The sequence below is a fragment of the Macrosteles quadrilineatus genome, unplaced genomic scaffold (assembly GCF_028750875.1).
Source record: "Macrosteles quadrilineatus isolate MER2022 unplaced genomic scaffold, UCM_ALF_1.0 Scaffold_2__2_contigs__length_208266976, whole genome shotgun sequence".
NCBI lineage: Eukaryota > Metazoa > Arthropoda > Insecta > Hemiptera > Cicadellidae > Macrosteles > Macrosteles quadrilineatus.
In genome coordinates, this window is record NW_026542595.1 from 173,494,945 (window position 1) to 173,517,240 (window position 22,296).

The 22,296-nt window shown below is 33.0% G+C and overlaps 1 protein-coding gene across 4 annotated transcripts in view; it reads left to right on the forward strand.

Annotated features, from left to right (window-relative positions):
- The window catches only part of LOC128987318 (ATP-binding cassette sub-family G member 1-like), a 69,072-nt gene extending 55,125 nt beyond the window's left edge, over positions 1–13,947 (forward strand). For all 4 annotated transcript variants that reach the window (XM_054408095.1, XM_054408094.1, XM_054408096.1 and 1 more), the window contains exons 4-13: positions 3,746–3,953; positions 4,627–4,772; positions 6,047–6,285; positions 6,613–6,711; positions 7,382–7,494; positions 8,377–8,545; positions 9,454–9,554; positions 10,000–10,155; positions 10,990–11,228; positions 12,852–13,947. In XM_054408095.1, coding sequence (XP_054264070.1) covers positions 3,746–3,953; positions 4,627–4,772; positions 6,047–6,285; positions 6,613–6,711; positions 7,382–7,494; positions 8,377–8,545; positions 9,454–9,554; positions 10,000–10,155; positions 10,990–11,228; positions 12,852–12,951 — 1,570 coding nt within the window. In that variant the 3' untranslated portion in view covers positions 12,952–13,947. The remainder of the gene's footprint in view (positions 1–3,745; positions 3,954–4,626; positions 4,773–6,046; positions 6,286–6,612; positions 6,712–7,381; positions 7,495–8,376; positions 8,546–9,453; positions 9,555–9,999; positions 10,156–10,989; positions 11,229–12,851) is intronic.
- The last annotated feature ends 8,349 nt before the right edge of the window (positions 13,948–22,296 follow it).

The following is a 22,296-nucleotide window of genomic DNA, read 5'->3' on the forward strand; positions in this document are numbered from 1 at the left end:
TTCAACTTTGAATTATTGTGGCAAACATGAGTTAATTTCCGATCAACAAATGGTCGATCGACTAGTCGCAAATGCAACAGGTTTCACTAAAAACCTGTTAAGGTATGAAAAAATTGAAAACTTACAGTAGGTGTAAACAACACGATATTTGTAACATGATTCTGTAAGCATTGTTTACAGTTTAATGAGCTATATCAAACGTAATAATATTTCATTAAAATTTGTAAATGGACTATTTTATTTTTTGATTCCATTTCTCTGACATATTATGTTAGAAAACTATTCAAACTAATTTAGGATTTTACAAGCAAACCTACTTTTACCGTCAGCGATAGTCATTTTCATGTTTAAAGTTTGTTCTGCTGCTCATTGCAAACTAAAAGTGAAATAGGCTATTTCGAGAGAACATCCTTTATCACTATCATAGAATACAAAATCCTTCAATTGGCTGTAGAAATAAATTTTCCTACTGTTACCTGAATAGTGGGCTTCCTTGCACTGATTATAACACGCAAAGTAGCTAATTGCTGCATTTACTTTTGTCGCACTCACTTTTGCCACACTCCAGTATTCCAACTAAACAACACAAAACTGTGTGCTTTTATTAATAATACGTGTACGCTTGAAAATAAGTTAGCAACAATTAAATATTCTACTACGTACGACGATCAGCTGGTGCATCGTTTCCAATTTCGTCCAATGTTTGGATTTAACCTAAAAACCCTAAAAATTAGTTAACCTAAAAACTTGTTGTAAAGTGTTTGAAAGACGAATTAGTTTTATGTTTTTTAGTAACCGTAGGAAAAATATAATGTGTAACACGAGTGCAAAGTTCCTTTGCTGCACTTGAGAAACCTAACATAAACATTTCTCTTATGTGCAGGAAAGTGCCATTTCGCACAATAGTTACACAAATCACTATTCCAGAACCAAGTGAACTAATATAATTAAAATACAATTTACCAGACTGTAAACAGCACGTGATGTTTACATTGAAACTAACTCGCAATGAAACTTGCTCTTAATTACAAGGTACACAAGATACATGAGTTGTGAAAATTGCGTAAGCGTTGTTTGTTTATATCCGCAAACATAAGTTCAATTATAATTTTGCTAAATGTCGCAAATTTCATATAATTGATTGTGTTATGACACTGTATCGTGGTTTACTTCCACTTAATAATTCTGGAGTATTAATTTATATTATCAGTAGGTTTGTGTTCAAGCCTGGTAATTTGTCCATAAAATTGAATTGGTTATTGTGTGTTTGTAAATTTAACTTATCAACGTATTTGAGTTAAATAATTAAATGTAATTTTACTTTTTTTATTGTATCGTTAGAGTGCACAATTTTGATCCTGTAGTTGTATATTAGGTTTGCGTTGGAGCAAGAACACAAAAGTGAAGAATGAAGTTTTTTTTATGTTAAACAACCTGAAAGTTCTTTTATCTGTGGTACAATCACAATATCCTTTTTCATTTTATTCACTTGGAATAAAATTTAAATAAAATGAATATGAAATGAAAATGAATATGAATATGAAATAAAATGAAGTTAAGTGAACCTATTCATTTTAGTAGTATGTGGTTTTTAGGCAGTAAAAATGTTAACACTTTCACCAAACGTAGCAAAACATAAGACTTACGTACCATTATTATTTTATCATTAGTTTACTAATTCATGGTTTATCCTTAACCAAATATTTACTGCAGTGATTACATTATTGTGAAACCTGACGATTTTGTTTTTAGATAACGATAAAAACTACCTAGTGACGACAGGTCTAAATTGGCAAACTATTAAAACTAACTCAGTTGAACTCACTCAAAACATCTCCATTAAGTTAAATAGTTTTCTTTCTTAATTGTCTCAAAGACTATAGTGAACGAGAATCCTCTTGTTAGTCCTCCCATACAGACTTTACTAATTCATAACGAATTGAGTCACAACCCATTACCGAGAAAAGTGACGTTGTTTTTCTTTCTTTTACAACATTGATTGAAACGATTTTCCTGATATCTAAATCTTACTATCAACAACGCTTATAAACTGAATCTCAACTTAACATTGACCTCACATTTCTAGTTAAGTGCGGAAATGAACCAACTTTCAATTTAGCTAAAAGATTCCACATACGAATGTGCACAAGTTGGTCTTGACCTACTAATCCGAATTAAATCATATAACAGACTCGTTTTGATTCTCGATAATTAACTAATATTAAACATTCAGCGCTCGTTCGCAGATGTCCAAGGTCTTTTAGGAATGTCGGTGCAATGGAGGGGATACGTAATTAACCTTGTCTGCTTGTGTTAACATTATGAAAAGATCCTGACGTTTCATTCGAATCTGATGATCTACAATGTTTTTATGGGCGCAATGGCACAGCCTGTTGGGCAAAATGTCATAATGTTTTAATAAAATATTTTTTGACTCAATTTTTTTAGTTCTAGTCCTAGTGTGACACTATTATTGTTCTAGGGAGCGGGCTTGTCTAAGGGTAGAAAGCGGGACTTTCGTCCCTGAGGTCCTGGGTTCAAATTCTGCCAATCACCAAAGGATTTGATTTAAGCGATAATGTCGTGACCCCTAGGCCTAGTATGAATGAACTTGAAAAAACATTCCTATAGCGTCCTGGGTCAAAAATAAACAATATTAGTATATTCTGAGCAAAAACTCTTTTTGTTTTAATGACACAAATCGTTGAAAATTCTGCTCACAACAAAGAATTACCAATTTACAATCAGCAATTAACTTTGCTTAAAATATTAATTGATAGTCAAAGGTATTCGTTAACACTGTAAACTTGAAAACAAACTGTTTCAGTCCTCGAACATAACAAATTATGTATTTTCATTTCAATAAATTAATACAGTCGTTAGTAAATTGTTTCTTGTTTCTCTGGGTGTAGAAATTTATGAAACAAAGTGTTGAAAACAGGAGATAAACCAATCCGAAGACTGGGAGAGTTATCTGTGTGTAAACGCATGTTCATCTTGTTTGTTTACCCTTTCATCTGGTGTTCAGACGATAAAAAAGGCAAATATTGAACAATAATGGATTGTCAACTACCATTCATGTTTTGACAAGAATTATATTTTGGATAAGTTACACTTGATTGTTACTTATTTTAAGCCCTAAACTGTTTGTATGCTTGAATATTATACTATAATTGCAACAGAAAGTTAATTGTACTTTTTGACGATGAGAAACGAGATAATACTTAACTTTAAACAATTAACTACTAAGACCACAGACATATCATCCATTATAAGAATAATTAGTTATACTTCACACTGAGTTCTTGTGCTGATTCATAAACCATTCAAATCAATTACTCGATAAAGTCCAGTCTCAGCCACTGGTTTACCTTCATCTTCGATCTCTTTGAATTAATTCGGTTTTCTGCATTAGTTATTCATCGGCCCTTTATTCCTCTTCCTTCAATCCCCTCTTCCCGGTCATTTATTCATATCTGCCCACCTTCGTGGTTCTCGCTAACCTTTATCTTCGAGCTGTCTACAAATCCCGGTTAATTGTAGGCCTACACTCTGATTTCTTTGTACTTTTAATTGTTAATTATTTTTTAAACACCTGCAGTTATGACTGGTTTGAAAACACCTAATCAACTATCCTTCATAGCAAATAGACATTTATTGTTTTTTTCCTTCACAAATCCCATTATGAACTATAATCATCTTGGCGTCCCACCAGATAGTAGACTAAGACCACTTTTCTTTGCAGGAAGGAAGGCATGAAGGGCAACATCTCCTGTGCGTCCAGACTCCGCAAGAACGGCACGACCAAGCTGATTCCTCTCAACAGGAAGGATTGCTGCTACATCATGCAGGACGACAATCTCACACCTCTTCTCACCGTCAAGGAGATTATGCTCATCGCCTCGGAGCTCAAACTGGACCAGTCCATGTCCAGGAAGGCCAAGGTTATTCTTGTGAGTATCAAAAGATCAGGAATAACTTAGATGTCGGTGGTTGATAGTACTGTTGGTCTTTTAGCAGGTGTTGACAATGCATTTCCATCATTCTTTTGTGATGCATCATAACTTTGAGTCCAGTCTGTGAAAGCAAGTATGAAAGAAAGAACTACTCAGTGAAATGTACATTGTTTATTTTGGTTTGGAAATATGTTTTGTGGAGCAGTTTAAAATTACATTTTACAACATCTTTCATCTTTTTACTCTTGTTTTCCCTTCTCTCATATATCCTTACTACAACTAATTTCTATATTGTATGTCTTCAAAACCTTTGCACCACTCTTACAATTTTTAAGACATATCACCTAATGGATCTTTTTGTTCCCACGGTTATATCTGACTTTGAGGTAAGTACCACTTGTTTCAAAAAAGAAACACTCTTTAAACCCTCCAATTCAATCTTGGGAACCCTACATAACCTTTTGGTTATCTTTAGTTTTTCTCAAGTTGGTAACACTTTTTGTGATTTCCCTATCGAGACTCTTACACACTAGTTGACAAGGTACAATTAGTTAATCAATGAGTCAATAGTTTGAAGGGGCATCACACCACTTCGCATTTTATCTTACACCTTTTCTTCCTTCTGTGAAAGTTGATTATTTTGGATTCTCACAAACACGTTTGTTCACAGATCGAGGACATCCTAGAGAACGTGGGACTGAGCTTGACGATGAACACCAAGTGTAACAGACTCTCCGGTGGTCAGAGGAAGAGGTTATCAGTTGCTCTCGAACTGATAAACAATCCTCCTGTTATGTTCTTGGACGAACCAACAACGTGAGTTACATTTCTTCTTTCACTTAAACAATGCAGACTTTGATTTGTAAAGTATATTAGGATGAATCGAGAATTTCTTGTGGGTGCAAGATGAGTAATCTTGAAAGTCAGTTCCCTACTCATGACTGACGTGTACTATAACTTTGGGTACTCATCGCAGTAGCAAGCTACAATTTCACCAACAGCTAGGGTAAAGCATTTAGCAGATGAAAAGAAGGAATCATGCTTTGAAACCATAAATCCTATACATTTTAATTTCGTGAATACATTGAACCACAATGAACAAAACAACTTGTAAACATAAGACTTTACAGATCATCTAATCATCCTATCCTGACAGAAAGATTGGTCACAAATGTTTTTGGTATTGTATAATTAAGGACTGATTTTGTTTGAGGAAAGTTGAACTTTTCCTACAGGAAAACAATTTGTGAAACGTTTACAAATACTTTACCTTTAGATTGTAATTTTAAGTATTTAAATATTGACGCTAAAATAATGTAGGGGCTTGAATTTTTATTACTCTCGGATATTCTGTTTAATATTATTATTTAGTTTGAAAACTATTTAAATCTTCTACCTGCATGACGCTCTGTACTTCAAGAACCACTAATCCTCTGACTCTTTTGAGGTTAGAATGTTGCAATTTGTTTTTATGGAGATGTGCTCTAGTAGATTTCATGGTGTCACTTTATTACCAAAATGTTAAGAGCTTAAGTTTGTTGAACGAAAGACCACCAGTATACATAACATTTAAAGAGTGTAGGTTCTTCAAGAACCTGTCATAATACAGCATTATTTTCAACAACCTTATTATTTACCTTTATGACTTTTAACAAATTCTAGTCACACCCAAAGCAACTTTTCAAAGAGACTTAATGAATAATCATCCATAAGCATCACAAATGCTTGTGCATAATATTCCATCCATGACATCGCCATGATTCCGAAAATTTTTGATCAAGATTTAGCATTTATAGATGCCATATCTGTCAACTTGACAATTAGTGTTTACAGAAGTCCTACTTTGAACTTGTATAGACTGACAGTAGTGCTGCGGTTAGTATGTTTTCTGGCGTCCACCGCTAGGACTGCCATGTAGATACGGCGCACACCGCTGCAGCGTCTGCCGGTAGCATACGGCGAGGAGCCGACAACGGCAGCGAATCGAACACCGAGCACGCTATAGGGGCACATTGTGGAACCTTTCTTTGACAATCTATATTTATTCTATTTGTCTATGCTGGTCCTGAAGAACAGTTAAATTTTTCCAGGGGCCTGGACAGCCGCAGCACTCTTCAGATCGTGACTCTCCTCAAGAACCTTGCTCAGGGTGGAAGGAACATCATCTGCACGGTTCACCAGCCCTCGGCCACCATTCTGGCAATGTTTGACCATGTTTATATAATCGGCAACGGCTACTGTGTCTACCAAGGCTCTGCCAACAACATGTTACCCTTCCTACAGAGTATAGGACTGCCCTGCCCCCAGTACCACAACCCTTCTGACTTCAGTAAGTTTTTGATATTATATTCATCTATTGTATTTCTCATGGCTGTTAGCATATTTAAATGTTTTGTAAATGGACAAAATCCTTGTCTTGTTGAAATCTAAAATCTAGTTAAAGCCTGATGTTTAGTACAAAAATCTACTAAAACTATTTGTATGAATTTTACTAAAAAATCAAGCAAGATTTCTATGGAGGAACACTTTTAATGCTCCAAAGCTTCTGAAGCAAAGAATGTGTCATTTTTTTACTGTGTCATTGTGCATTGTATCTATGGTTGTCCCAAGCATGTATATTTTTATTAAAAAGTTTTTTCTATTTCTTGCATTGCAGTGCTGGACGTAGTGTCAGGAGAGTTTGGGGACCACACTCAACAACTCGTTGACAACGCTACCAACTCTATATGGAGAGCTCCCCCAATCAAACAGAAAGGTATCTAAAATGGACTCTTTAACTTGATCAACCATTTAACAATTAAACTAGGAAAACTATTGGTTGTCTGATAACAAATAAACCAAAATACATATTGGAGCAGTACAATCCATCCCACAGAATTTCTTACGATTAAGAAAAAATAAATGTTTCTCTAATACAAGGTTAAAGTTAACTTTACACCAAAATACTTTTTCAGACAATCATTATAATGATAAGTGAACTAGATAGAGCAGTGACTAGATACTAATATATTTTTAAATTGTTTTAAAACCTACCTGAATTACGAATTTCTTCAAAAACAAGAAAACCTGAAATTTTTTGAAACTGAAGAACAGTTAGATAGTAAACGTATTGTATTGGTAGCACCACTAAAACAGTTGAAGTCTTTTGAATCACGCCGCAATTAAAACCAAACCTCTCAAAGTATGTCATATCAATAAGCCATAAATCGATCAAGTGCAATTTAAAGGGTGTGGCAACCAGTTATCTTGACATAATGTGAATACGCACATATATTATACAGATCTGATCAATTTATTACTTAGTGCATTAAATATTCAGGACACAGCCAAGTCTAATACAATTACTTGACATTGTAATGTATGTGTGATATATTATTTTGTGGAAAGAACTATAATTATAAGAGAAATTGTCATATGATTTCCAGAAGCAGACATAGTGGAAGGGGATATCCCAGTTAATCACCAAAATCCTCCCTCAGAATTCTACAGGTTCAGGATTTTAGTGAGGAAAACAATAAAACTGATGTTTAGGGATTGGGTAAGTTAAATGCAATACTATTATTAGAGTAAAATATTTACATTAGAAAATATTTAGTGTGATCTGCAAAGGGCAAAAGATACCTCTCATTTTATATTGTTCATTATTTAGGTTATCATAGAATAAAATGGGAAGTTGGCACAATCTTACCTCTTTTTGAGTACATATACTGTATGTGTACTCTTGATTCTTATTAAATTTATAATGTAGGGATATGAAACCCTCTAAACTAGAATGTGCAGTTTGATCTTTATTATTTAGGGTTGATGGATTTGTAATGCATAAAACAAACCCTGTTATGCATAAAATTCCCAAATATCTTTAACAATGTAAGAGGCTCGGATTTCTCTCCCTTAAATGTGGTCGTGGTTGGTGAATTCAATCCCACCTGGCTTGGCCAGCTACTGCACTCAGCTGTTCCGTTAACCTCTGTCTTGAGAAGATGCAAAATTAGAATCATTACAACACCATTCACACTTAAGTATATAAATTTTAATTATGAACAGCGATAACTATCCCTTATAAGATCTAATCAGGAAATGGATTATTTGAAAACATTCAAAACTAATACCATAGACAAAAAGAATTAAATATGGACCCTCAGCAGTACTGCGGTTAGCATAGGCGTCCACCGCTAGGAGTGCCGTGTAGTTATGGTGCACACCGCTTCAGCGTCTGCTGGTAGCATAGGGCGAGAAGTCTATATTTATTCTATTTGTCTATGCTAATACTTATTTCTTTCAACAATTACTTGAAACATACTATAATGGTGCTCATGTCTAAATCAGATTCAATGTGAATCCCCTTGCACCCAAGCTTTGCTCTGATACTAATTACTAAATTTTTTGTTCTATTTATTACTTAACATTATTTTGTTCGCAGACAGTGGTCTACCTCAAGCTGATTCTCCACGTAGTGGTCGGTCTGATGATCGGAGCTTTGTTCCAGAAGTGTGGTATGGATGGGGATAAGTCTATCAGCAACGTAGGATATTTCATCTGCTCGGCAGTGTACCTCAGTTATACATCTCTGATGCCAGCCATTCTCAAATGTAAGCTCTCACTCTCAAGATGCTAATGCTCTATCATGTATTTTTAATTATTTTAGTTATAAGAAACGTTTCATGTTGATTTTTTAAAGAAAACAATATGAAATTGTATCAAGTTTATCGGAGAGGAAATCATAACACTTCAAAATTCAAATTCATGTACAAGATATATCTTGACCTGGCCAAGTTTACAAAACTTGCCTGCAAGGTCAAATTAATTTACAAAAGTAACACATAAATTTATATATTTTTCCTTTTTTTAAGTACAAAATTGATCTAAAGCTACTGGTTCTACTGTAGTTTGTGGCAAACTTAGATTTCAATACTTCATATTTACTATGTTTAAGTATTCTTAAAGCTTAAAGCTTAAAGCTTAAAGGAAACATGTTGCTATCTGATAATATGATGAGCTTGATAATTGAGTGGTTAAAGTGTTCCAAAAGGTGCTGGTTAAATCCTTCTGTCAAAATTTATTTTCTAACAGGAGGTCAGTGTGAGATAGCAACACAGAAGTTTTGGACATTCAGTTAGAACATTTTTAAAATTACTAGAAGGAAAAATGTGCACATGAATTATGTGCCACATATCCAGAATAGTGTTTTTTTTTTGTTTGGAGATTTCTCCTTTACCTAATGTGTTTTTTTTTACATGTGTAAATATTATCCACAGGTGGGGTCCAAAATTATTTTAATTTACTCCGCCCTGCTGAGCTGAAGTACTAATGCTTCTTATAATGGTTCATCAACATAACGTGTTTCCTAGCAGCCACCCTGGTATTGATTGTGTTAAATTAACAATTTCAATATCAAAAGTTCAATAGTCTTAGTCTACATGTTGATAGCAGATTAAGTGTACGCCGTATGCCTAATAAATTATAACTCTTGTATACTAATTCAAGGATTCTTTTGCAGTTCCATCAGAGCTTAATGTAATCAAGAAAGAACAGTTTAACCACTGGTATAAACTACGGACATTCTACATAGCTTTCCAAATAACTAATATCCCCATGCAGGTAAGCCCACCATTTTACTAGTTAAAGCTTTATAAAATTGTGCGTGAGAGCAAAAGTTCTAATTGCAAAGGTAGAATATTGTACAGTCGAATCTTCTTTAAAAAAGAAGCTAATAGCAACTAGGTCTGTTACAGTCCCCAACAAGGCAACTTTAAAAATCTTCTTGCAGGGTTCTCACTTATCTAGTATTAACTCTCCAGCTATTAAAGACTTAAAGTGATAGGTTCCTCTAATTTATTAATTTTGTTAAAAAGTATTAAAAAAATTGTTGTACCCCTGCATTGAAATAATCACATTGTCACACATGTAAACAGTACGCAAAATAGCTCATTTCCGCTTTCGAGCGGGAATGGATCATTCCTAGTTTTCCAGAATTTATGAATCAGTTTTGCTAAAACCATAGCTTCGGCATATTCTCAAGTTGCTAATTGCATTTTGTTTCCAGATGATATTCTGTGTTATCTACGTAGGCATTTCCTACTACCTCACCTCTCAGATTCTGGAGAGAGACAGGTTCCTCATGTTCCTTGTGGTAAATGCCTTTGTGATCGTCATCTCAGAGTGTATGGGTCTGGGTCTTGGCACCTCCATCAACCCTGTGGTAAGTACCTGCAAGTAACTACGAACATTTCAACTAAGCCATTTTCATGCAAGCAATGGCAGTCCTAAGGGGGGCTACAAGGGCTAAAAGCCTAAAATCTGAATGGAGATTTTCTATACTTTAAAAATTGCTTCAGAGAGTCACAAAAGAATTTTAAAATATCAAATTTTCCGAGGGAGGACCCCCCTCATTTTGTTCCTTACCCTCCAAACCCCCTAGTAGCTCCCCTTTGATAAGACCTAGAACCTCCACTTCATGAAAGCAATAGATCATTTTATAAGACAAGTGATAGGTCCTAATCATCATTAGGACCTTTAGACTTCTAGACTAAAGGTCTAGAAGGTCTTCACTTTTAGACATCTCTTTGGTGATGGCATAGTACTGCTTTATTGATTATAAAGTGTAAAGCAAATAACTCTTTATTCTCTTCTAAACAATTCCTCTGAAAAAAGGTGTTAAGAGTCACTGGTAACCTGTCAAAGATTTGGAAATGTTCACTTTTTAGACGAGAGCACTATCAAAACGATTTGAAGATTTCATTCAGCCCAGCCTTTACAACTACATTTTGGGGTATTGGTACAGTTTACGGTTATAAGATTGTGCTCAGTTTTGTAAATTACGTGCTAATAATTAAATGTAATCTTCTCTTAGAACACCAGAAACGTAGTTAATCGTAGTTGGCAAGCCAAAATGACTATATCTTACCAACAATATGACAAAAGACCTGTGAGAATAGTATATTCAACACGTAATTTTATTTTAAATCTAACATTTAATTCATTTTTACCTGATTATACTTTCCGCAAAATTAAGCAACATTTTGGTCCATTACAGAATGGCATCTTCCTGGGAGCCGTGGGTATCTGTTTCATGATCCTCATGGCTGGCTTCCTCGCCTTGCTGAAGGACATGCCCAGGATCCTCTACTATGCTGCGTACGTCAGCTACCTCAGATACGCCCTGGAGGCGATGGTGGTGGCGATCTACGGGTACGGACGACGCAATCTCTACTGTGAACAGAACTACTGCCACTACAGGAGTCCAGCTGCGGTTATGACGGAACTGGACATGGTGTAAGGCATTTTCTCATTGTTCATCGTTTTTACTTTCTCCTCCTATAGTATAGAAAAAGTGTTGTTTTTGTAAACAATTTTGATCTCGAGTTTTGAGGTGATATTCCCCCTGAACCCAAAAAAGTGTGTTTCGAAGTCATGTCTGTGTGTGTCTGTATGTGTGGAGGTGTACAGAGCTACAGGCCAATTACAATGCGATTTTGACAAAATTTTGTGTGTAGGCACGGATGGTATCTCATGGAGTTTTTTTTTTTAAATTTTTATTTTTAATGATTATTTATCCATAAAATAACTATCGGGTTTTCTCTAATATGGCCAAAACATTTTATATAAGCAGAGTATGTTATAGTACATTGAATCCTGAACAAAATGGTACAAAACCCATTTCCGTCAAACTTACAGTTCAAAAGTTGTTGTATCTTATGTTATTTTCCCATTTAAAACACCATAAAAACAAATATCAAACTTGAAAAAAACCGGTTTTGATTAAAACTTATGTGTTATGGTCCTTATGTTTTATAAAAAATATTGCAACCTCCCATTGCTGAAATAATTACGTTTCAAAAAATATTACAGCTTTTGACAGTTTCCCTATAAAATATCATAGTTTCTCCCACCGCTTACCCATGAAAAAGGTTGTTCACAAGCTAATGGAAGAAAGTATGTGTCAGATTACTGACCGTTTATTTGGAGTTTGAAACAATAGTATTTTTTTCTTTTTTGGGTAGTTGAGTAGTTGTAGTGCTCAACTAGATATCTGAAGGTACCTGGTTCAATCTTAGGAAACTGACTTTTCTCTTTCTCAAGATCAAAAGCTTTTTGTGGGTTTGACACTGTTGTTCAGGGTTTTTGGACTAATAAATATCCGTAGTCAGTTACAAAGCCACATAACCTCAATCATTGTACACTTATCTTATTTTTGATTAATTTTTGCGTTAGAATACACACTAGACACAACAACTCTCCTAATACATGTAAATTTTCCTGATTCCTTCTTAAACAAAATTTTGATTTGAGGAATATTGCAAAAGTTGAATGAACTGTGATTCAATATTAGTGAGTTTGACTTTTATGGAGTTTTCTCATACAAATTCACTAGTACTGGGTATGAAAAATGAGTTAATAACTGTCACAACTACACAAGGAAGGACTACCGAAAATTAGTTCTTTAAAGCAAACCATCCTCCTTGTTATGTTTTATTGGCTTGGACGCAGATTTGATCCTGTTCTAATCTGTATCCTACCTCAATCCATAGTGGGTATGTTGCTGGCATGGGGTAGGGTAGCGGACCTTGGAGACGGGTTCAATTACCGGTATACCCATAAAACTTTAAACAAGTTTGGACCGCTTTCCCTCAATGGCGTTTGCATGACCTTTTTTAACGCACCATCCTCGTAGACACTAAACAAATTCTCAGTAGTGTGTATTGTGTATGAACCGTGTGAAGCATTTGAGAAATAATCTACAGATATCAACTGAATTGAATAAAAAGAATATTAAACAAATTGTAATTTTCATAATCTTTCTACAAAACTATATTTTTTCAGTTAGAGCTACACTATTTATAGTTAAAAAATGTTGCGTTTAATTTTATTGTTTAATTTGAAAATTTATTTTTTCAGGTACGGAGACTACTGGAGAGATATAAGCATGTTATCGATCATAGCGGTCGTGTCCATACTGTACGCCTACTACAGTTTGCGGTCCAAAATGAGGTGGTAGTAGAAGATGAAATTGGTAGAGAAGAATTATTACTTCCACCCCAACAGAGGTTGCTACTTCCACTTGTAGAAGTGAAGAACTGTGACAAAGTAGAAGCAATGGAATTGGCACTTTCCAGTAGCATAGCTGCAGGTCAGTTGGATTGCCTGGAGAAGAACCTTTGGAATAGCCTAGTCTTGTGACTGATTTAGAACACGTACCTGGAAATGAAGAGTCTAGTGCTTGAGTGAGTGTGACATTGCACAAAACTGACAGAGAATAAAAAAACATTCTCATGATGGCAAACTTAAAAACAACTTCAAAAAATTTAAAAGTGTCCTATATTTTACTTGATAGCCTCAGGCTAAAACCTGAATCAAAGGGTTTAAAAAATGATATAGTAATAGTAACTATTAATTATCCTAAATAGAAATATTTGATCTAAAAGAGGCGAAATAGCTATGATGCTAAAAAAAAAAAAACAGTAGCGGTTGGAATAAATTTTGTATTTTAACTATATAAAAATAAAACTGTAAACTTAAATATCTTAAGACTCATATAATTGATCATGACAGTTTTAAGGTTGTGATAGATTATTTAAGTTGTATACATATTTTAGAGGTGTAATTGAGATGAAACTATTTTTATTGTAATAATTTATCTAAAAGGAATATTTATGTAATAATGACATTTATCTAATAATTGTTTATATATAAGAAATTGTGTTATTTAATTTGTAAGAAAGAAGCTTTATTACAATTTTGTATACAATTACTGATAAACAAATCAAAAGACAATAACGATTAAATGTGAAGAGTGTTTGTTATTTATCAAATGTCTAAATGTGAACTATACTATATGTGGCTTTACCGATTGAGAGTCTATTTATTAAATCTTCAGTATTTAAATGTAGGTAGATGACTTTAACATTTAAAGGGAATGTGATGTATCAAATGTTGCTGTCAATGTAAATAGAACATTTTTATAGATATGAACAAAATAAAATTATTTAAAATATGTTTATTTTTGTCTTTTAACCATAAAAAATCCTCTTAGTTATCAAACAATGAATTTTAAATTTATTAAGGAGTTTGTGAATTTTATGCTTTACAGTGTTGAGTTTTGATGTGCCATAGAGGGTAAAATCCCATTTTTAAAGTAATTTATAAATATAATATATATTTACTAATGTTCTGACTTAATTATAAAAAAAATTGTGCAGTAGTAGATAAATATTTTACCTTTTGAAGGTTTTTTTAAGATACAACATAAAAAGTAGAAATGTCAGATAATATAAACCGCCCCTGGTACTGGTGCCTACTGGTTTCTAGTAAAGGTGTACAGAGATTTTATGAAACTTAGCCATTTACTTGAAATCAAGGATAATCATTATTTAAAAAACAGATTATTGGTCTTTGTTTCATTTTCATAAAACACAAACCTTATCAAATTGCTACTATGCTGTTCCAATGTATTTTCTACATATTAAATTAACTATTGTTAGGAATATTATACTATGAAGATGAAAAACTCCATGAGTCGTTTTACAGCAATTTTGAAAGATGTCAAAAGTTAAAAAAAAAATAGGAAACAACTTAACATTGGTTTGTATTCTCCTACATCAATTTAATTCAAACCTAACCAAAACCATGTGATAAATTAACAGCAATTTATATTTTTGATTAATCAAACTAATATACCTTCCATTTAACAATTAAGCTTCCAAATAATTACAATTTTCACTTTTTTCAAGGAAATTCAAAAAAAATTTTTGAAAATACAGAAAACAATGATTTCTCAATTACCATTCCATTTGTGATAAAATACAAACACCTCTTTCCCTCACACACCTCCTCAACAACACCTCTTTGAATGAGGTGGTTAGAATGTAAACCAGTGACCAAGGGTTTTCAAACTTTGTAAAAAGCTACCGGTACTTAATATTTTAAACACTTCGCAAACTTTGTGAGTTAGGTAAATTAATACATCGCGGGTAGTTAAGCAAACCTTGTACATATTTTAGCTGTAATCTCAATAAAGAGTTTCTAAAGAGATGATGAATGAGGTCCAGCCCTTTAATGCACATAACTTGTAAAGGGCAAAGGGCTGAATATTTCATCTCAATCTTGATAAATGACTGGTGGATAAGCATTAACCACTCAAACCCTGCCTGCTTCTATGGGATAGAGTAAAATATTTCGTTACTGTACTACAGAACAAAAGAAGTGAATTAAGTCTGCGAAATTTAACCAAAGCTTTTTTTCTACACTTAAAATCTTTATAAAATCAAATCAAATAATTTTATTGGGCCAAAGTAATAATAATACAGTTTGCATTAGCCAGGTCACAACAGTACAAAAAATACTACACTATTATACAATTACTAATTCTAATATTTACAATGATATATGAATAAATAAATGAATAATGAATAAATGATTTTATTTCCATTAAAAATTACAAGGTATGAACACTTATAATATTGGAAATATAACTGACCACTTTATCAAGTTGTGTGGTCAATAGAAAAATTATAATAATCTAAAAATAAACATTAAATCAGCCTAGCTCAACATAAAAAATGACACCTGCTCTCTGTGATGTTTGACAATCCTTTTCTTAATAAAGCTAAATACTTAAACTAAAAAATCAAAGAAAAAACTACTTAATTTAAATTCGTATTAAAATTACATTTAGATGAGGTATTTTCATGGACAACATCATGCATCATGCTATTTCCAAAATTTTGTCTTTATTCTTAACCTCATTCCCAATCTAAATAATGAAGTGTACAACAAGGATGAGGCCAACCGATAACACTATCTACTACATTTGTAGGTGCACACACACACGCTCGCTCGTTCATCGCACTCACTCACTCACTCACTCACTCACTCACTCACTCACTCACTCAAAGCATTCAAAACACTTAAGGAATTCTTGAACAATGTAACAGTTTATATTTAGCAATTTATGTTTTAGCTTTTTTAAATTTTAAATTGCTTGGTTCCAACTTGGGATAATGGAAGTGAGTTTAAAAGCTTTATACAGGGTGTACAAACAATGTGTGTGTGTGTTTTTTAAGATGTTTTGTTTTTTAAGATGTAGAAATTGGCAAGTTAAATGAACGGCGCAATGTTTATTGACTTTTAGTAGAGCAGAATCAGGAAAATAAAAGTTTTGTTTCAAAAAGGTCATCTAGAATGTAAATTGATGGAAAAGTCAAGATTGTTTAGTTGAAAAAGTACTCTGCATGACTGTAGCTTGGGCCTACGCAAAGATCAAATAGTTCTATCAGCATACTTTTGGATTTTAAAAATAAATACTGTTTGGTTATGGTATACAACATTTGTAGGTATCTAGTTAGGTTCGATTTTTTCAAGTTCTTGCCTCAATGATCATTTGGTACACAAGTATTGTAAACTACCAATAATCCCTACAATAAATGTGTGTTTGTGTTAGAAATGTTATAAAACGCTCGGAACTTTGCCAAAAACTGATCTCCGGATTGTAAATGTTTTAATACCAACCATTTCAACCCCTGGTTCTGACATAAAATTTTATCTAACATTGTGGCAATTTATATTTTATTTCAGGTTGAATAATTATACTTAATTATTTTTAGAAGAATATTTTTTTTATTCAATATAAATTGAAATAGTGATGTGAAAAGATTGTCAAACTGTATTGCGAGTTTACACAGTGAATTTCGGTTGCGCCTGCATTTCCATGACAGTTTTACCACAACTTAACTGTTGTGCGGATAACTGTCAAATCCAGGCGCTACCTGATAATTTCAAACTCATTACATTGAATCTTGTTTTAACCAACTTTAGTGAATTATCAACCTATATAGTAGAGTTTATATAATGGTTTTTAGAATATATATACTTTTGACTGAAGTACTTAATCAATCTCTGTTTTAAATCGATCGGGGATATTTTGATTTTTTAGATTATTTTAACTATTTCTGTAATATCTATGTCATTCAAACCAACCCCATTCAATATAATTCAAAATAGATAACTTTAAAATAACTCAAAATTTTTTTTGTTCGTGGGAAAATAATTATAATCAAAAGATTTGGCTACGTTTTAGCATTGTTTTAGCTAATTTCAAAGGTCAAAATTAACTAATATAAGCTACTATGCAAATTAAATTCATTGTTGGTTCGTAAAGGGGATGTGTTATGTTGTTAAGGTCAAGATCAGACTAATATTCTATTATTATATACTTTCTGATTTTTGTTTTCACACAGATTAGGTGTATCTTTGTTTCGTCACTTCTATGTTTTGTGTATTTATACTGTGTATGTTTATTCTTATTATTCTCTTGTGATTTCCTGATTTAGTTTCGGTTTTTTTCTTAGTCCAAATTATGTGAAAATTTTCCTCCTTAATATCTGGGAATAAAACAAAATACCATCATCGGGGAATGTATTTAAAAATCGTTTTGCTCGCTTGGAAATAAACCAATTTTGAAAGCATTTCTTTATCGAATATCCGATTTAATAAGCTTTAATCAATAAATCAATGACAGCAAGTTGTATTGTTTTTACTTTTTTTTATGAACAGTTTGCTATTTTGTGTAGTTTAAATTAATTAATTAATTAAGCTTTAATCAATAAACCAATGACAGCAAGTTGTATTGTTTTTACTTTTTTATGAACAGTTTGCTATTTTGTGTAGTTCCCATTAATGGTTAGGAAAACACAGTATAAACGTTAGGATACAAAATATTAGATTATAAATTCTAAAAGTGTATCACAGAGTACATGTAGAGTAAACAAAGAAGCCCCACGTCTAAAATATCTACTCTTTACTCTATTTTATCTAATAACCTTTCATGTAAGTCTGCTTAAGGTTACTTAATCTTCTATGCATTATCACTGTTGCAAATTTCCCGCTAAAACTGAACCCTTCCCGCTTAATTAATTGGCGCTAAAGGACGCGTCCGAGATGTTTGAGGTTATTTATTGTCCGCTGCATTATTTACTGCCGCTATTCAAATGTCTGCCCACATCTACATACAGCGGCTTCTTTGGAGTTTCATGTTTTCGATTTTTGTTGGATTTGCGCTTATTTCGTCTGGGAAGAGCCGGTTTTTTAGCATTCGCCGATTGTTCACCCTTTCTAAACCCGGTTTCCACGAACCCGATTGCAATTTTACCTTTGATTTTGGAAGCTGGACCAACATACGAATTTCATCTAATTTGATGCGTATGATGTGTTTGACCCTAAGGCTAGTTAGAATCTGTAAATAGACATAAGAATAAAAATCGTCGCACTAATTTATTTTTGAACGGACAAAATCTCTTTCGTATGACAGCAAACACTAAACAGTTGTTTTCTCGTAAACCAAAACTCATAATATTCCCTAGGATTCATTATACTCATGTAATTTATTTTAAACGACAGGAATAAAAGCTAAATAACGTTTTTTTGAATAGTTATAATAGGCCAAGTGTTGTAAGTTCTAAATTCTCACTATCACCAAGGCCTTTGAAGTTTTATTTGAAATTTATCAAGAAATGCCAAGGCTTGCAGTATGCGTTAGGTTTTATATTCGAACAATGGTTTTAATTTCAAAGATATAATAATTCAATGTAAACGCAATATACAATTATTAAAACCTCAAAAGTGTACTTCGATTTACTCTTAAAAATGTATTAGTAAAAAATGTTTTTGAATCTAAATAAAACTAAAGAAAATCTAGAAAAATACTTCTATATAGTATAATTCTCCAAAAACGCTGTTGATATTCTTGAGAAGGTTGACATTTAAAAATGAGGCTATCATTGAAGCGTGACTAAAATCATTGTGTTAACTTGCTTAATCACTTTTCATTCGTAAGCACCTTAACAAATTTTGGTTTAAGTCCCCAAAATGTTTAAAGTCGGCCATATAACCTACAAAATAAATTTTGAAAACAATTTTAGGTAAAAATTAGATAATTCATATACGCTAATTTATCATTTATATAGTTTTGAATTATATATAAATTGCATTTACAAATGCAAATAAACTATACCACAATTTTGGAGAAACAACTCATATTATTCTTTACTAAATGCTATTTTCGAAATGCACGTTGGGAAGAAATAGTCTTACAAAGAAAGCGGTTGGTTTTCGTTTTTATGAATGATCTGCGGAAGTAGTAAGAATGTCAAGGGATGAGAAACTCCCCCTTGGAACCCCCGGGGTAAACATATACTGTAGGGGTGTCCCCCCCCCTCCCACACAAACACACACACACACACACACGTGTCAAAAATGCTGAAGCTAGCTTTGTTACTAAACATCTTGAAATTATACTCACTGGTTTTTTTAACTAATGATAATGGTTTAAACAGTGTTTTTCTTGCGTTTGTTTTATCAAAACTAGTAGCATTAGTAGTAGGATGCTGCTACCATAGATGAAGTAGCTGCTACTAACTTGGGTCCTCTTCAAGACTCTGTAAACCCAGTTACAAAAACATTATGTACCAATATTTTTAACCTTAAACAGTTGCCTGAGTTCATGACCAACTAACACCAGAATAAAAACTCAGGAACCATTGAGAAAAGTACTAAATATAATTAATTTATTAATTAATTATCATTGATTTCAAACCTTTTTGAAGTCTGGGTTATATATTTATCCAAAATATGCACTGCAGTACAATTATGAATTCCTCGAACAAAAAAGACAAATTAGATTTGTCTAACGGCTTACAGCAGCAGTTAAAATTAATTACCGATCAAGTGATTTGATTTAACTCTGAAATTACGCAATTTTGTTAATCGCCACGTCAGCAAATGAGTGGTCTCTAATTAAACGATACTTAATTGCTACAATTGATCGTTCAACAATGTGTTTCCGGACAGAATTGCTTGTTAATTTGGTTGGAAAACATTCGCCTGTTATTTGACGAGAGCCATTTGTTGTTTAGTAGATAATAGTTTGTTTGGCAAAAATGTTGAGTATTGTATGCTAAATATATATTACGTAGATGTATGGTCGTTGTAAGAATATATTTTTCTATTTCTATGTTTCATTATTAGGATGCTAAGGGTTTAAAGGATTTAAAAGGTAAATTATAAGAACTTAATAAGCATTTATAAAAAAAATTCAAACCTTCCTCCGAAATCGAAAATATACAATAATGTTATGTACGTTAAGTTATAGGTTCTTTCACAGTAGATTTTCTAGGATCCCATAAAGTAGGTACTCTAAAGAAGATTATCAAGGCTTAGTTCCAAAAGTAGGTACTAAAGTAACTAATCCAGCACGTTAAAATGTATGGAATTTATTGGAAAAGCCTATTGATAACAATATAGATTGTATAGTGTACATGAGTTAGCTATACATCTTAACGTATCTCTACATCTTAACCCTAGTAAGAGACGTGCCTTGATACCAGTTTAAATTGATCATTGTTTTCAATACAATGCTATCGAGATTAGCAGAAATACTCTTTGCATAAAGCTAACCTTTTCATGATTGATTCCTTGCGATTAGTTCATAATCTTTCTTAATATATCTTTCGCAAAATTCCAACTGCCAACCACTCTTATTTGCAACTTAGTTTTATATACTTTTGATCTGCAGTAAATTGAATTTGTGCGAGTTTTTAATTACATTAGTAATTAATCTAATTGATTAATTTTGGTTTTATTTTATAGATGTCTAAACAAGTAGGAATTCGTTGTCAATGACTTATATAACTTTATATATGTAAGTTCGCTAATATAACCTTACATCTACAATATATCAAATTTTTTTCTCGATTTGCAAGGGTTTAGGTATTTACGCTATTCATAGTTCATAATTTAAAAGTAAATTCAACCAATTGATGTTTTTTATTCGGTTAGTATTCGTTTTCGAACCCCCAGTTTGAGACACTCCAAGCCGTCTGAATGTTTTCAGGATGTCTAGTAGCAGGTTCTTGTCTGGAAGCCGTTAGTTTGTTTGGACAAGACCGCAATGTGTGTTCAGATATTCACTCACGATCGCGCATAAATTACCTTGCTAGCCTCGTGCATGTCCCTCCAATTCTAGCCTCGCTGCAGACCACTGCGGAGTCCCTCAGGGCAACATTTTAGGCCCGGTTTTGTCAACCACTGTAAACAGTGTTTTGGAATGTCGTTTTTGTTAAACATTGTATTATGAGATTCTGTAAAAGATTCTGTATGAGATTCTGTTATGAGATTCTGTTATTAGATTCTGTATGAGATTCTGTAAGGGATTCCAGTAGTTTATGAGATTCTGTAAATGTTCTCATGCAAATAATTTTTATTGCAATAATTGAAAACTTACTGTGGAAGTTATTTTGTTTGTTGCTCTTATAGCAAAACACTTCACATAAGACGTAATATAAATTACAGTTATTTGTTTGTGGATGAAATGTGTATATTAGTTGAAAATTAGGCGGACGAAAAGTTTTATTTATGTATGAGACCGCCATTAAATAAATGGATACTTATATTCAATATAAAATTTACAAAAAAATATTAACAGAAGTTATTTTTTATTTTTGATATAGGTCAATTGTTAGATGGTGTTTTGTGTGGAGACAATGACATTACAAATAATGTTTAGTGCACATCTATAGTAGGCCTAGAGCATCTATAGTATCTATAGTAGGTCTATATACGATGGTTGGACCCAACCAGTTTCCATTCCAAACGATTAACCAGTTCCACGAGTCGTTTTACAAATTATTATCACCTTAAACGATCTTTACAAAGCTCATATCCTACCCAAAAAAGATGGGAAGTTAAAAAATAGAAAAATAACTTTAATTTTCAATTTGTCATTTTTTACTTTATTTGATCCCTTGCATATTAACAAGAAAAAGGAAGATATGAAGTGCTTTGAAGTTAGTAGCAAAAGCAATCCACTTTTTGTGAAGTCCATATTAGTGTAAAGATCAAGAATGGAAGGAAAAATCAAGCTGTCTAGCCGTAGGTCAATAAATGTCTTGAAGCTGTCACGATGAACTCTTCGGCGAATGATTTGTATTTCCTTTAAAACGGGAAGGGCTCTAGATCTGCTCACAAACCTGGAGACTTGGTCAAATACGATGGTCGAAAAATACTAACATTTATAGATATCAAATGTGTGTATGTCAATGTGTGCGTTGTTACATCTAAACTACAACTATATCGTAGCGCTCTTTAAAGGTTTATTGCGGACATTTTCCATCACAATGGTAAAAAACAACACCCAACGTTTCGGGATCTGGAATCTGATCCCGTCCTCAGGTGAAAAAAACGTAATTAACTCATAACAAATACAACTAACAATACACAAAAGCCCAACCTAAGTTGGAATACACTACAGAGAGTAGCAGTCAAATATGCACTGTATGGCAGCGACGTCATG